At 40.0% G+C, this 15024-nt stretch overlaps 1 protein-coding gene across 3 annotated transcripts in view; it reads right to left on the bottom strand.

The window, feature by feature from the left end:
* Nucleotides 1-215: 215 nt before the first annotated feature.
* TRPM6 (transient receptor potential cation channel, subfamily M, member 6) overlaps nucleotides 216-15024 on the bottom strand; it is a 187959-nt gene continuing 173150 nt past the window's right edge. For all 3 annotated transcript variants that reach the window (XM_011968246.1, XM_011968247.1, XM_011968248.1), the window contains exons 36-39: nucleotides 14673-14878; nucleotides 8671-8722; nucleotides 4286-4392; nucleotides 216-787 (exon numbers count right to left, since the gene is read on the bottom strand). In XM_011968246.1, the coding sequence (XP_011823636.1) occupies nucleotides 654-787; nucleotides 4286-4392; nucleotides 8671-8722; nucleotides 14673-14878 (499 nt within the window). In that variant the 3' untranslated portion in view covers nucleotides 216-653. The remainder of the gene's footprint in view (nucleotides 788-4285; nucleotides 4393-8670; nucleotides 8723-14672; nucleotides 14879-15024) is intronic.

Below are 15024 nucleotides of genomic sequence, written 5' to 3'. Positions count from 1 at the left end.
TCTTTTACAGAAACCTGAAATATCCAGGCATTATATGATTCACTGACAATATCTGAAACCCATCTAGATTTCGCCAGTATACTTGGTAGTTTGTGCAGGAATGTGCTCCAATCTGTGCAAATCCACCCTCATTCCACTGTTTTTCCTATCATTGCTATTCAAAGTCCTATGCCGTGGAAAAGACAGAGGAGGAAATCACATAACTTTTTATGAACATATATATAGATATAAATACAATCTGTGGGTGAGGTGACAAACAGTAGTAGGGGGTCCGGTCTGCACACATAGTAAGAAAATAAAATAAATGTATCTCCCCCTCACCCCATCCTTTAATGTGCAGGATTCTGCTCCAAGGTTCCAAGTGACCAGCTAAAGCAATGAGGTATACAAGAACAATATTCCCAGCTGACTCATCCAAGCGTCTTCATGTGGAACTTGAGGATGGAGTTGCAAAGTGCCCTGGACAGAGGTCAGTGTCTAGGAGAACCCATTGATCATATACCAATGAGGCCTTTGGACAGAAGGAGATGTGAGGCTCAGAAGGCGTGTTCCAAGGAGATGCTGATGTAATCAATGTCACATCAATCAATCTATGCTATCACAGAGTTCCTGGAAGGCAGGGCAAGCACTGGGATCTTCTTGCTCCTCCCTTTTTATAGTTGCATATCATCTTCTGGGGAATTTCTACCCCTCTCCCTTGCTGGAGGCTCCTCAGCTGATTCTATTTTTACCTCAAGTCCAAAGGTGGAATTTATCCTTTCAGGGGAATAGTCATTTCTTTTTAAATCTGCAAGGAGGACAAGTAAAAAGGTTATAGTGGATCCCCAAGAACCTACTGCTCATGAAGAGGAATGAGACTTTAGGCTTTGCCAAGTGTTCAGAGAGATCTCCTCTTCCTCAGACCATAGATACGTGGAACTCAAACCCTTGACCATGTCTAAATTAAGCCTCCTTTCCCACCCCAAAATCCCCTCTCCCTTCCCTATGCTGTTTGGGCGCTGTTTATGGGGGCAGGGAAGAAAGACTTGCTTGCTTGCTTCAATACACAGTGCCCTATAAGGCATAATCTGGCCAGAGTTAAGTGAGACCAAATGGGAAACGGGGCATTTTACTGTTGAATGACAGGCAGAGGCAGAGAGGTCAGCCAAGAAGGCTGACTCCTCATCTCAGTGGTCAGCTTTCTGTGACAAAACCTGCACCTCAGGTTTGGTACAGCCAATAAAAGTTGCATCCAGTTATCAGATCCTATGCTTCCTAAGCCCTCCTTCCATTTGAAAAGAAAAAAGTTAAAAGAAAATATTAAGAGGCATAACCTTTGTAAGATAGGTATGGAGGAAAATGGGGTTAAAATGTTTGTGACCTTTTTGTGCTATACTGATTGTATTTGCTAGCCTAGAACATGTATTTCTTATATTATTTTTAATGCTAAATGAGGATTATGTGGACATAAAACTAATACATATTATATATTAATAATAAAACAATCAACATTTATTGAACATGTATGTTGATATGGTTTGGCTGTGTCCCCTCCCCAAATTTCGTCTTGACTTGTAACTCCCACAATTCCCACGTCATGGGGGGAATCCAGTGGGAGGTGATTGAATTATGGGGATGGATCTTTCCTGCACTCTTTTCGTGATAGTGAATGAGTCTCACAAGATCTGATAGTTTTAAAAACGAGAGGTTCCCTACACAAGCTCTCTTTGCCTGCTGCCATCCATGTGAGAAGTGACTTGTTCCTCCTTGTCTTCTGCCATGATTGTGAGGCCTCCCAGCCATGTGAAACTGTAAGCTCATTAAACCTCTTTCTCTTATAAATTGCCCAGTCTCAGGTATTTTCTTTATCAACAGCATAAAAACAGACTAATACGTATACTACATAATTCAGTCTTCATACAAACTTTATGAAACAGGTGCTATTATGCCTGTTTTACAGATGAGGAAACTGAAGCCCAAGGTCATATAGCTGGTAAAAAGCAGAACTGAAATGTGAGTTCAGCCTCTCTGGCTACAGAGCCTATGCCCTTTATACTATCCTAAACTGCCTCTCATATAAAAAAAAATATGAAGGGAAATGTAATCAAACAAAAATGAAAAATTACCTCTAATCCTATTTTCCAGACAAAACTCTTTTTTTATTTAGATTAGCAAATGTCTGAATAAACAAGGATATTTCTTATTTCCACTTAAATGTCGGTCAAAAACTAAGGTTTTGAAAGAAAAGATGAATTAGGACTAGAGATGGTGGAATTGCTGAATTACTCAAAACCTACCAGTCTACCATGCCTGTAATCCCAGCACTTTGGAAGGCCGAGGCAGGTGGATAACCTGATGTCAAGAGTTCGAGACAAGCCTGGCCAACGTGGTGAAACCCCATCTCTACTAAAAATACAAAAATTAACTGGGCGTGGCGACAGGCACCTGTAATCCCAGCTACTCGGAAGGCTGAGGCAGGAGAATCACTTGAACCCGGGAGGCGGAGGTTGCAGTGAGCCGAGATTGCCCCACTATACTCCAGCCTGGGCGACAAGAGCAAAACTCTGTTTCAAACAAACAAACAAAACACCTACCAGTGTAATGTAAAAAAATTATCTCAAGCTTAATCCTACAGGACTACTAACTGAGCTCAAGGATTGGAAGTAGTGAGTTCTGTCTCAAGTCTCCCTGTGTCCTGGCTCCTTAGATGTAGAATGCAGGCTACCCTTCCAGGGTAAGAATGAATCAGACCTGGGAAAAGGACAGTACTGGAGGATGCTGAGTGAATGAGCCGGACTCCGGCCTGCCATCAAGGAATGACTCTGATCGTTGTCAGCTCCTGCCTTCCAGAGGACCCTTACCTGGAGGTCCTGATGACTCTCAGTCCAGTCCCAGCCCCTTCCTGAGCTCCTTTTGACCAGAGAAGCCAGTGGGTAGTTTGGTTGTGCACAATCTCTTTGCCACGTCAGGTATGTGATTTGTGAGAGTGAGTCCTGGCCAGTTGTGAGAGTTATGGCCCTCCCCTCTCTGACTGCTGCATTTTGATCTCCCCATCGCTGACTGACCACTATATTCCCAGTGGAACTGGAAGCCTGCTCCAGCTCTGTCTCTCTATGCCTTCACCACAGGAGCTCCCCCTACCTCTAACTCCAACAAGATTAGAAATCACCCTTGTGGCTGGGCACAGTGGCTCATACCTGTAATCCCAGCACTTTGTGGGAGGCTGAGGTGGGCGAATCACGAGGTCAGGAGTTTGAGACCATCCTGGCCAACATGGTGAAACCCCGTCTCTACTAAAAATACAAAAAGTTAGCTGGGCGTGGTGGCGAGTGCCTGTAGTCCCAGCTACTCAGGAAGCTGAGGCAGGAGAATCGCTTGAACCCGGGAGGTGGAGGTTGCAGTGAGCCGAGACTGCGACACTGCACTCCAGCCTGGGCAACATAGTGAGACTCCGTCTCAAAAAAAAAAAAAATCACCTTTGTTTGTTGTAAATTTACACCTGTCCCATCCCAGGTTACGCTGGATGGTGCTCTTTCACTGACTTCAAATTCAGTGTATGATCATTTATTATAAGGCAAGAAGAGCTACTCGCTTAAGATATGTGAAATCCCACTGTAAGGACAAGTTTGGTGTGACCAAAAGTAGTGGGCAAGCTGAGGTACACATGATGCTTCCCTTCTGGGACAAAAGAAAGGAATGCAACAGGGCTGGCACTGCCCATTTGGAGGGCACAGACCTCCAGCTGCTTGCTTTTATAGTAGGAATTTTTAAGTATGTCATGTTATCAAATCAGATTTTTAAAAATACATGTTGCAATGTGTGTTTAAAGTAGCCGATTTTTACAGTAAAAAGCACTACTTTGATTGAGGGTGTCATTTCCCTCCACACCACACCCTCCCAAGTACCCAATGGGTCAATTAGAATAGAATAGAAATAGAAAAGCTGTGGACAACACTCTGAGGCCATCCGCAGCTGGCAGGACCCAAAGTAGGGGGTGGGGAGGGCAAAGACCTGCCTCGGTCAGATTTCATCCCATTTAAAGTCAGTGGAACTTCTCCTTTGGAGTGACTGTGACAACTCTTGGGCCCCATGTTGTTTTATCACATTTTGGCAGAACCCAAAGTAAATCCCTGTCCTTTTAATCCCTTTAGAGACTTGAAAATTTTGCAGTCAGAAAGTCAGGCCCTGCGAATGACTGTGAATGAGATAAAAATGTGATTACAATTCTCTACTTTATCCCAGGTTACAAAGGATGTTGTTCTATGAGAGATTTACTTAGAGAAAAACAGAACTGTTAGTGGCATACCCGGGAGTTTGAGCTTCCGGCAGCAGGAGTTACAATTATGTTTTGCAATGAAGTTTCTAATTGCATCTTCCCCCAAATTGGCCGGTCCAAACACCATTCCTCTTGATCTAGAGGAAATATCAGAATATCAATTAGATCACAGCTAAGAAAAAGGAGCTCAACTAGGATTCTCTGAGATACCGAACAGTATCCCATAGTAACCCAGTAAACTTGAAGGAGCCAACAAAGAACAGAGCACTTTGGGGAAACAACAATGTTAGGTTTGCAAATTTAAAATTCAAATGCACTTAAATCTTTGTTCCCAACTCCAAGACCTACTGTGAAACGCATTTCAACGCTAATCTGATAGAAGCGTGAATTTTCTATGTACCACAGTAAAACAAAATACAGTGAAATCCTTTTTAATGCACATGGGGTGAAAGAGTGGCATTCATTACCAAATGTTCTACTAGAATACCCCAAAGGTAAGATATAAAGTAAAATACATTTGCTTTTGGGACACGCCTTCTAAAACGATGCATAGACATTGCTTCCAACCCAAATACTTTTCTGAAAATAACCATCCTCAAAAACAAATACCCGACTAAACCCTAGATCCGTACTTATGGCTCTTTCAAAGCCACTTGCTCTCCGGCAAACTGCTCTAGCTGGGCTTTTTGTGGAAAGACAAGACTATGACACAATGTGTTGGTGGAAGTAAAGTACATATGCTCCATGTAGGTGACAGAGTTACAAATAGAATCAGTATATATAAGGCACCTTTTGAATACTCTATAATCATAACAAATCCCCAGCAGATTCTAAGATCAGTGTTCATCCGTTATCATATCAAAGGCGACCATCATTCTTTGGATGTTGACACAGCACACCACAGAGCAGAGCACACCAGAAACATTTCCCAAGAAACTTTATGAAAGCTAATATTTTATTTTAATGACATGCAGAGTGGAAACAGCACATTTTAAAATCTGAACTCAATTACCGCTCTTAAATACCACGTCTTAAGAAAAAAGAAAAGCAAACTATCACAAAAGGAAACAATAAACTTCGCTTCTAAGGAATGCGGTTTTTCAAAAGGGACGTGGTGTAAAAATGGACTTTTTTCCATCCAAGGATTGAAACATTTATCTCAATTTCCACTTCCTTTTGGCAGAATAACAGTAGCTGCTCTGAAGATGTGCCAAGCTCAGAATGAGGGCTGATGTCAATTTGATCTCAGATCGCCTCTTTGCTCCGAGGCGAGTAGGTGGAGGAAATCTCTCGGGAAGACCAAGTGAACAGACACCCAGGATTAACTTTCCTGGCCACTCAATCGCTCTTACAGAGCACAGCTCTGGTGGTATTTACCCGACTGCATAAGCTGCCTCTTGTTAACTATTCCTCTCTCTCTGTCCATCTGGTAAGGTACCACTTCAATAAGGTGAAACTGAAGGTGGCAAAAAAGTCAAAGCACTCAGCATTTAGACCGAGATTCTACGATGCCAATAAAGTGAAACAGTGTTATTTTAGTCGTTTACATTGAAGAATGCCTTTTCATAGTCTCTCCAACATGACCCTGTTAGAATATTTCATTCACTTGCTTTCAATACCTGCCATTTCTTTCTCCCAGTAACACACAAAAATCCCCAACTTAAGAGATACAACACTAAATCTCAGATAAAAGCTGTAAGTTACATGATTTCCCTCTATGAGCTCTGGGAAAGTTAAGACAAAAGAATCAAAATTACTACAAAATGCATATAGCAGGAGTTAGACCACTCCCAGTGCAGGGGAGTCGTAGGGAAATTCATTTGCATCTACCCGCTACAGCACGCCTAGAGCCTTGCAGTCTTAGATAACCAGGTTTTTAAAAAAATACAAGTAGCTGTTTTCCAGATTTTTCACAACATAGGAAAAGCAGGTGGTAGCTTGGTTCCACATGCGAGGAAACGCTAATTAGTGCCATCTATACATAGATTTACTAAAGAACATCTCATCATCATTTCATACTTGTCAAATGCCCAAAACTATCAAAGCAGCAAGCTAAAAAACTGTAATACCAAATGACCAATAACCAAGGCAGAAGGTTAGGGAAAGTTAAGAGACAATAAGCACTTGAAACGATATGAGAATTTCCACCACAAGAATATCTTCTCTTTTGGTAGAGGGTTGTCCTTTCATTGACCCCTTCTCCTCATAGGAAAGTTACCATCTTCACTGAGCCTAAGTTTTCTCATTTGTGAACTGGGATTGAAAATGCTTCCTTTCATTGTTGTTGCAAAAGTTAAAATAAATAACGTGTGAAAGCACTTGCTTAAATCAGTGCTTCCCAAACTTTAATTCACACCGGATCACCTGAGGATCTTGTGGTAGTTCAGATTTTGATTCAGTATGTCTGGGCAGGGTCCTGAGATACTGCATGTCTAACCCTCTTCCCGATGATGCTGACCTTGTTGGTCCATGTCCCGTGCTTCGTGTAGCAAGTGCTTCAGACACGTAAGGCATTCGAAATGTGAGCCCCATGGAACTAATCGGACATAATTCCTCATGAGCATGAGAAAATAGTAGTTCTTGTTATCTTGACCATGAAGGCCAACTGCATCCAAAATTGGGTCACCCCACAAAACCAGGCAGGCCACAACGAAGCCGTCCTATCAGTTTCCAGAGTTACTATCCTTAAGTCATAAAAAAATAAAGTTGCCAGAAGACAGAGTTTCTCAACCCTGGTTGCCCGTGGAATCACATGAGGAACTTAAAAAAAATACAGATATCAGAGCCCTATCTTCAGAGATTCTAATTTGATGCCAATCCTTGGCAATTTTTTTTAAGTTCCCCAGGTGACTTTAATAGAAATTGAGGCCCACTGGCCTATAGCATGCAATTAAATACCTACCTGTCAAGGGGGATAATATAATCTTAGAATTCTAAATGATAGAATATTCAGGTCATATTAAGTGACATATGCCAAGGTCAAAATTTAATAAATGATAGATGGGGTATACATAAACTTGGTTCATTATATATGCAAAAAATTTCCACTGCAAAATTATAAAGTACTTTTAGTATAAGATTCCTACTACTAACCCTTAGGCATACAGGGCTACTGAAGAAATAATATTCTTAGCTAAAACACTTTAGCAGAGCTTAAGTGAAAAATAATAAAGTCTTTATGTACATAAGCGTGGTAACATGGATGCCACAGTCAAATAAATATCATAGGAATTAGATGTGTATGTTCAATACGGATCACCTTTATTTTCTCTAGTTCACCTAGTCCAATTAAATATCTAATACACTTTTAGATGGGCCTCTTTGCATAGAAGCCTACATATTTAGATTAAATCACTCAGTAAAATAACAGAGCACTAAAGCAGTGAATATTTATGAGTTCTTGGGGAGGGAAAGTAAAAATTTCAGATTTTATTGATTGCCCACTTATGTAGTTATATACATATAACTACTACCCAGGGGCCAAGTGTACACAATTATGACAACTAAGAAGTAAAAATGTATGCTGGCAGTTCTCAAGAGTGGTCTCTGGACCAGCAGCATCATAATTCCCTGGGAACTTGTAAGAAATGCAGATTATTTGGCCCCACCCCAAACCTACTGAAGCAGAAACTCTGGGAGTGGGGCCCAGCAATCTGTGTTTTCACAGGCTCTCCTGGTGATTGTGATGTAAACTCTTATTTGAGAACCATTGCTGCCTGCCATATTGATCAGTGTTTAACCCTCACCATCACTTCTTTCTACCCCACCTTTAATACAAGAATACAACCTGAGATCCTTTACTGCCAAGTCTTCCCAAAAGCCTGCTTCTGGGATAAAATTCCATGGGAATTCAAGGGACAGGTTGAGTCATCTCTCTATAGAATTTAAAATTCCGATCTTAATTAAGTCAGATTACCTGATGGTTCATATTTAAACTCCATTGTTTTGTCCTCTCATAAGATTTGCTGTTACTAAATAGCACACTTTATGCCCTCAGCTTTCATTTTATAAGCATATGATGGAAGATGCTGCCCACGATAAGATGCAATGACTCCATTGTGAAGACAACAAAGGAAACTGTGCTTCGGCTATGATATTGTTCTCATATCAAACCCGCAGAAGCTAAACTTACACATTGGAAACCCAGTCAAATTTGCATTAGTCCTTATAATTTCCATTTATGTGTACAAATCTAACTGCAGATTTAATACCATTTTACATATTTCTGTATTTTCTTTTTACCCCCATTTCCTAACCTATGCTTTTTTATAATCATATTGTTTTTGGTCTATATACATAAGCTACCTAAAAACCTTTCTAGAATCTAGGCAGGGAACATATATGTTTGTAAATTATTTTTAAAACCATTTACTATGTGTTAAATGCAATTTTCTAAATGATAACACATAACTTACTGTTTGACTTCAGGTTTTATAACAGATGGATCTGTCAAATTTTCTCCAACACCTCAAAAGAAGAAACAAAATTCATTTAGCAAATGGAGATTTCATTTTCTTAGAAATTCAAGAAAATAATAATTAAATTCTAATTTCTTAATTTAAAACTCACAGTCACTCTGTAGTAAATCAAACGTCATGAGCCCATACTTCACCACTAAGCAATACTGGCATGTAAGAAATTTGGCTGGGCACGGTGGCTCACACCTGTAATCCCAGTTCTTTGGGAGGTGGAGGCAGGCAGATGACCTGAGATTAAACTTTGAGACCAGCCTGGCCGACATGGTGAAACCCCATCTCTACTAAAAGTACAAAAATTAGCCAGGTTTGGTGGCGCTTGCCTGTAATCTCAGCTACTTGGGAGGCTGAGGCAGAAGAATCATTTGAACCAGACAGGCAGAGGTTGCAGTGAGTTGAGATCACGCCACTGCACTCAAGCGTGGGCAGCAGAGCTTAACTCCACCTCAAAGGAAAAAAAAAAAAAGCATGTAAAAAAAATCTGTACTTGTACCCCCTAAACATATAAAGATATATAAAAACTAAATATAAAAAAATTAAATATTTTAATTCTCAAAAAAATCATGTAAATTAAATGCACTATAAAAATTGTTCAGAAATGTTTGAAAATTTTAGTTAATGTGCTGTTTCCCACAAACCCTCTGTTATAATAAACTTCTAGGCCGTAAATGATTGTTTTAGTGGTGTGTTCACAGTTACTGATAGTGGCATCTGTCATTCATTTACCACTTGCATATATCAGATATTCTAATTTTATTTTCTCTAATTCTCAGCAATTATAAAAGAAAAGTGTTATCCTCATAGCCTCATTTTACATTTTATGCTCATTTACATCAATGAGTACACCGATGTCCAAACCAATTATGTCATCTGTCAGAGGTTGCACAGTCCATACATGGTCATAACAGGATTAACGCTGAGCCAAAGTTTGTGTTCCTAACACTGGTCTATGGTCTCCTTGGATGGATTCCATCAGTGCTCAGCAAGGTGCATGGTGCTGCGTGGTTTTGCAGGTACAACCTCTGCTCCATCAAAGAGACACACACTTACACTTTTTTTTTTTTTTTTTTTTTTTTGAGATGGAGTTTCACTCTTGTTGCCCAGGCTGGAGTGCAGTGGCACGATCTCGGCTCACCACAACCTCCGCCTCCGGGGTTCAAGCAATTCTCCTGCCTCGGCCTCCTGAGTAGCTGGACTACAGGCATGTGCCACCATGCCCAGCTAATTTTGTACTTTTAGTAGAGACAGGGCTTCTCCATGTTGGTCAAACTGGTCTTGATCTCCCGACCTTAGATGATCTGCCCACCTTGACCTTCCAAAGTGCTGGGATTACAAGCCTGAGCCACCACGCCTGGTCACATACTTATACTTTTATTCTACTCATAAACAGTAGAATAGAAACCGCTAAATTATTGATCTCGGTGATGATTACAACTGTGTATTCAGTTGTGAAAATTCTTTGAGATGTATGCTTATGCTATGTGAATTTTCTAAATGTATATAAGTCTTCAATAAAATTTACCTTTGAAAAAAAGATGACACTAAAGCCTAAAAAGGTAACATAGGTGCAATGTAAAGTTAAAATTTATCAAAACAGGAATCAGCACCTAAAGTGAATATCTTATAAAATACTAGTGGTGAGGAGGCTGATTTCCACTGGTGGAAATGTTCCAAGCCAGCCAGTAAGATTTGGGCACAATCCAGTGATTTCTGAGATCATTCTCTAATCAGCCCTGCTTCTCTTTGCTTGAAAGCAACTAATCTTGTGGGAAGATTATTTTAACATTATATAAAATTTGTAAATTTTAGTGTATTTCTACTTGTTGAGAAAACTCATGTTTTCTAGCCAGTATGTTTTAAAAAGATTTTTGCTATTGTCTGTATGTTTTACAATACACTAAACCTTTCATAAGAAAATGTAATCCTTATAGACTTTTACCGTATGAAACTGACTTCCTTAGAAAAATAACCTAGAGCTTGAAATTGGGTGACCTGGATAGCTCCCTTAATCTCTCTGAACCTCAGTTTTGTCATCTGAAATTGTGAATAATAATTCACAATTTCCTTATCTTACAGGGTTACTGGGAGGATTAAATGAACTACTGGACACAAACTGGACACAAACTGTTTAGCAAAGTGTCTGCCCCCTAGGAAGCTGAAAAAATGTTCACTGTTACTTGTATTATTTTTCTCCTATCAAGAACTTCTTGTGAAGTGAAATTTTATTTCCTTACCACTAGTAAAATCACGTTTCTGATTGATTATCTCATTTCCCTAAAGTACTATGTTCCCAGAGGAACAGAACTCCTTATAAGAATGAGGGTAAAGAGTATCCACAAACCTTTATACCCCTAAACCCAATCTGACAGTCCAAAGATTAATATATACATAGTTTGGGGCACACAAATGGCAGAAGGACCTTTCAATGTGTGAAAATAGAGAATAGACCAATAGAGAATAGGCCAGGCATGGTGGCTCACACCTGTAATCTCAGCACTTGGGGAGGCAGAGGCAGGCAGATCTCTTGAGCCCAGGAGTTTGAGACTGGCCTGGCCAACATAGTGAAACCCCATCACTACACATACAAAAATTGGCCAGGTGTGGCAGCACACGCCTGTGGTCCCAGTTACTCGCGAAGCTGAGGTGGAGTATTGTTTGAGCCCAGGAAGGCTGAGGCTGCAGTGAGCCATGATTGTCCGACTACACTCCAGCCAGCCTTGGCTACGCAGGGAGACCTTGTCCCCCCGCAAAAAAAAAAAAAAAGAAAAGAAAAGAAAGAAAAAAGAAAAGAAAAGAAGGTAAGGGAAAAGAAGGGAAGAGAAGAGAAGAGAAGAGAAAAAAGAAAAGAGAAGGAAAAAGAAAAGAAATGAAATGAAAAGAAAAGAAAAAAGAGCAGCCCCAAATACCAATCTGACTTCAAGAGAGTAAATGCTCATGTCAGGTAATATGCGGCATGCCTTTATGAGGAACTCAGAGATTGACATTCTGATCCCAACCACCTTGGAGTACATCAATGAACTTGTACATTGGTGGAAAGCAGCTACCTTTTTTGTAGTAGCAGAATTTATGATGATGACGACGTGGATGCCAATGCTGCCATTCTGGAAACTGCTTTGTTGAATAGAAAATTAATAACTCTAAAACAATATTAATATCTCCAAATTAATGTTGAAAAATACAGTGAGCTAAAAAATGCTATAAACCACTGGAATTTGAAATATAATTGTTTTCAATTTCTGTTGCTGGGAACTAAATGTTGGATTTTAATGATGGTGATTCAGGCCCTGACATGTAGGATTTTTTAAGTGGAGAGAGACCAAAAAACTTCGGCATAATTACAAGTGATTGGAAATTGGTCAAATCTCTCCTTAGAGTACAGTTTCTGGCCTGGTGTGGCAGCTTCTGGGGTTAGTTATTGGTACTCCCTTGGAAGAAAGCGAAGAGGAGAAGAAAAGAAACTGAAAGAAAAAACTCCTCGAGTGTTTTACACTCCTTCTCTCTCTCAAAGCGGTAGGGAACCACAGCACACTGAGCAGGGCCTTCTTCTATAGAAGCAGAGGCTGCAGTCTCTCTGCAGCACCAACAGGACCACACAGCTAAGGGCAGACTGCCTGCAACTGCAGATTAACCTCCATATTAAAGAGTCACACAGAGACTAATGCTAACAGCAACAATTACTAACATTTACTGAAGGCTGTGTATCAGGAACTTGTCTCAATTCTTGCCCTTAACAACTCTATGGCTGAAGTGCCTAATATTATTTTCCCCATTTACAAATGAGGGAAGTGGGACTCAAAGTGGTGCTCCTCCGTGTTATGCAGCTAATTCACAGTGGAAGTCAGACTCTGGCATTGCAACTCCAGAGCTCCTCCTCCTAACTGCTGCTGGTGAGCCTCTGTCTCCACTTACACCACCCAGACAAGGTGCATCATCTCTCCAAAGACTAGAAATACAAATAAATTAAAGACAATATAAAACTGAACCAAAAACCATTAAGAGATTTTAAAAATTACATTCTATTTTCCCTTTTCAACCTGGTTTGGATTAAATATAATAATGCACATAAGCCTTTAGCCAAGTGCCTGGCACAAACATAGTAAATGTTAGCTAGTAGTAGTAGTGTAACTGTTCATAATTACTATTATAGGATTCACATTCTTCCATAAATCCAGGTCTAACCAATTGACCAAAACTCTCCGATAAGTATCTCAAATTTCATCACACTCATTCTATGATGTCCACTCCTCCCTTCTTTGAAGGTCAATGTTTTGACATCGTTTATTTGGAGTGGCCTATTTCTGCAATTCACATAATTGCCCAGTAAAAGAATAAAGTTAATTCTCTTTTTCCCTCAAGACTGTCAACACAGCATTTGTTCTGTTTAATGTTACTTCGGATTACTAAGAGACATAAAAATCCCCAAACATAAACATCATTAAACAAAAACCTATTCAAGTGGAATACAAAACACACTGAAGAGTCATCATTAATTCCTTAAAGTTTTTCTTTGGTTGTTTTGTTTTGTGTTTCTGTTTTTCTTTTTTAAACAACTCCACCCAAAACTCAAAGCACAGTCAAACACAGATGAAAATAATCAACCTCTCTCCAATTTGAGCTACAAAAATAGATGCCTTGGGCATCAGTGCTCTGGGTTTATATGGATCAAGTACTTGCTGGTTTAAAAGCTGAATCAACTTGGTCATTTTAACTTTGTTTATATTGCTTCCTAAAATATTGGGTTTGAATTGAATTAGAAATATAATTCAACTCTGTGAGCAGCATCAATCTGAAAGGACAGAAGCACTTATATGTCATTTAAAAAATGCACTTGTATGTAGTTTAAAAATTTGTGTCACATCCTTGAGCATGTGACACAAGTTTCAATCAAAGTGACTTTGCAGTCTTAGCAGACGTGGCTCACGATGCCCCAGGACTGTCTGCTTATCTCTACACTCTCCAACCTCCAAGAACCCAGAACCAGAGAGCTGGGAAAGTCAGACAGGACAAGAAAAAGGCCCAAGTTGTTCAAAGAAACCATAAGATGGTTATTCCCTCTACATATGAAACTCTTAAAAGAAATAAAAGAGCAGTGAAAAGAAAAGAACAGGGATGTCTTAAGAATAGCTTAAGTCTGCATCCTGGCTCCCCCTTACGTAGCTGTGCAACTCTGGCCAAGTCATTAAGGTTTCTGGGCCTAAATTCCCATAATATTTACCTCAAGGTGCTGCTTCTAGGATTAAATGAGGTAACTTCTAGGAAACTTCCTGGACTAAATCTCTTATTTAAAACCAAAGCCCCAGTCAGTGAGCCTAAGGACTAAACTTTGACCTCAATACATATTTTGTTCTGTCTCTGCTAGGAAAGCCTGCTGGAGATACTCTGTTTTGTAACGCAGGATTATAAGTCACATGTGAGGTGTTGATAGTCGGGAGATGTGCTGATCAAAGGCTTCCATTAAATAAGAGTGTGCTGCGTTGCCTCTCTCAGTCTGTGTATTTTCATGAACAGTTATAACAAGGGACACAGCAAAGAGAGCAAGCTAAATTATAAATTGCTAAAGCAATAAGCTCAAAATCATGAAAAACACTCAGAATTTAAATGTTCCTAGGCGTATAAATGCATGCCTAAATATTAACATAAGACTAAGGTGAAGTCATAAAACTGAAAAATTTGTTACAAAAATCATTTCTCATTTTGCTCAAAAATTTAGATGTCTTTACATTTTAAACAGATAATCATCTGCCTACATTTTTTCCTCTACCTAAGTGGGAAATAACATAGCAGATTCCATGATTATCACTTTACAAAGTCTCGAAATAAATGTGCCCACCTCCCTTCAAAGCTAAACAGAGCAACTCCATATATTACCCATCCTGGCTCTTGCAACATCTCTTTACACTTTGCCTCATGCTTGTGGTATCAAATCCTACATCATCAATCACCTTGCAAATCTAAAACCAGCAGCTCTCCCCGAGTGTACTCATAGGTCCAGTGAGAGAAAGCCAACATCAGCTCCTCCAGGGTGCTTGTGGGGGTGATTTCATCACCGTTGTTGTTGTTGTACTTCCGGAACTCCCCTGTCATATATTTCTCAATGGTCAACCACTGGTTGGCTGAATGGCAGTAGATTAAGAAAACTTCCAGGAACCTGTTAGGGAAAAAGAGGCCATTGATCCCCACAATACAGCAAAAGTGGGACTTACCTTACTGAGCAGTCATCAGCAGGAAAGATTACCTAACCCTGGTATGATGCAGCCTCAATGCACATGCCCTTGCCCTTTCTATGGAAGGGAT

This window comes from Mandrillus leucophaeus, unplaced genomic scaffold, assembly GCF_000951045.1.
Source record: "Mandrillus leucophaeus isolate KB7577 unplaced genomic scaffold, Mleu.le_1.0 Scaffold833, whole genome shotgun sequence".
NCBI lineage: Eukaryota > Metazoa > Chordata > Mammalia > Primates > Cercopithecidae > Mandrillus > Mandrillus leucophaeus.
Note: the sequence above shows the minus strand (reverse complement) of the source record. Positions and strands in the feature narration are given on the sequence as shown.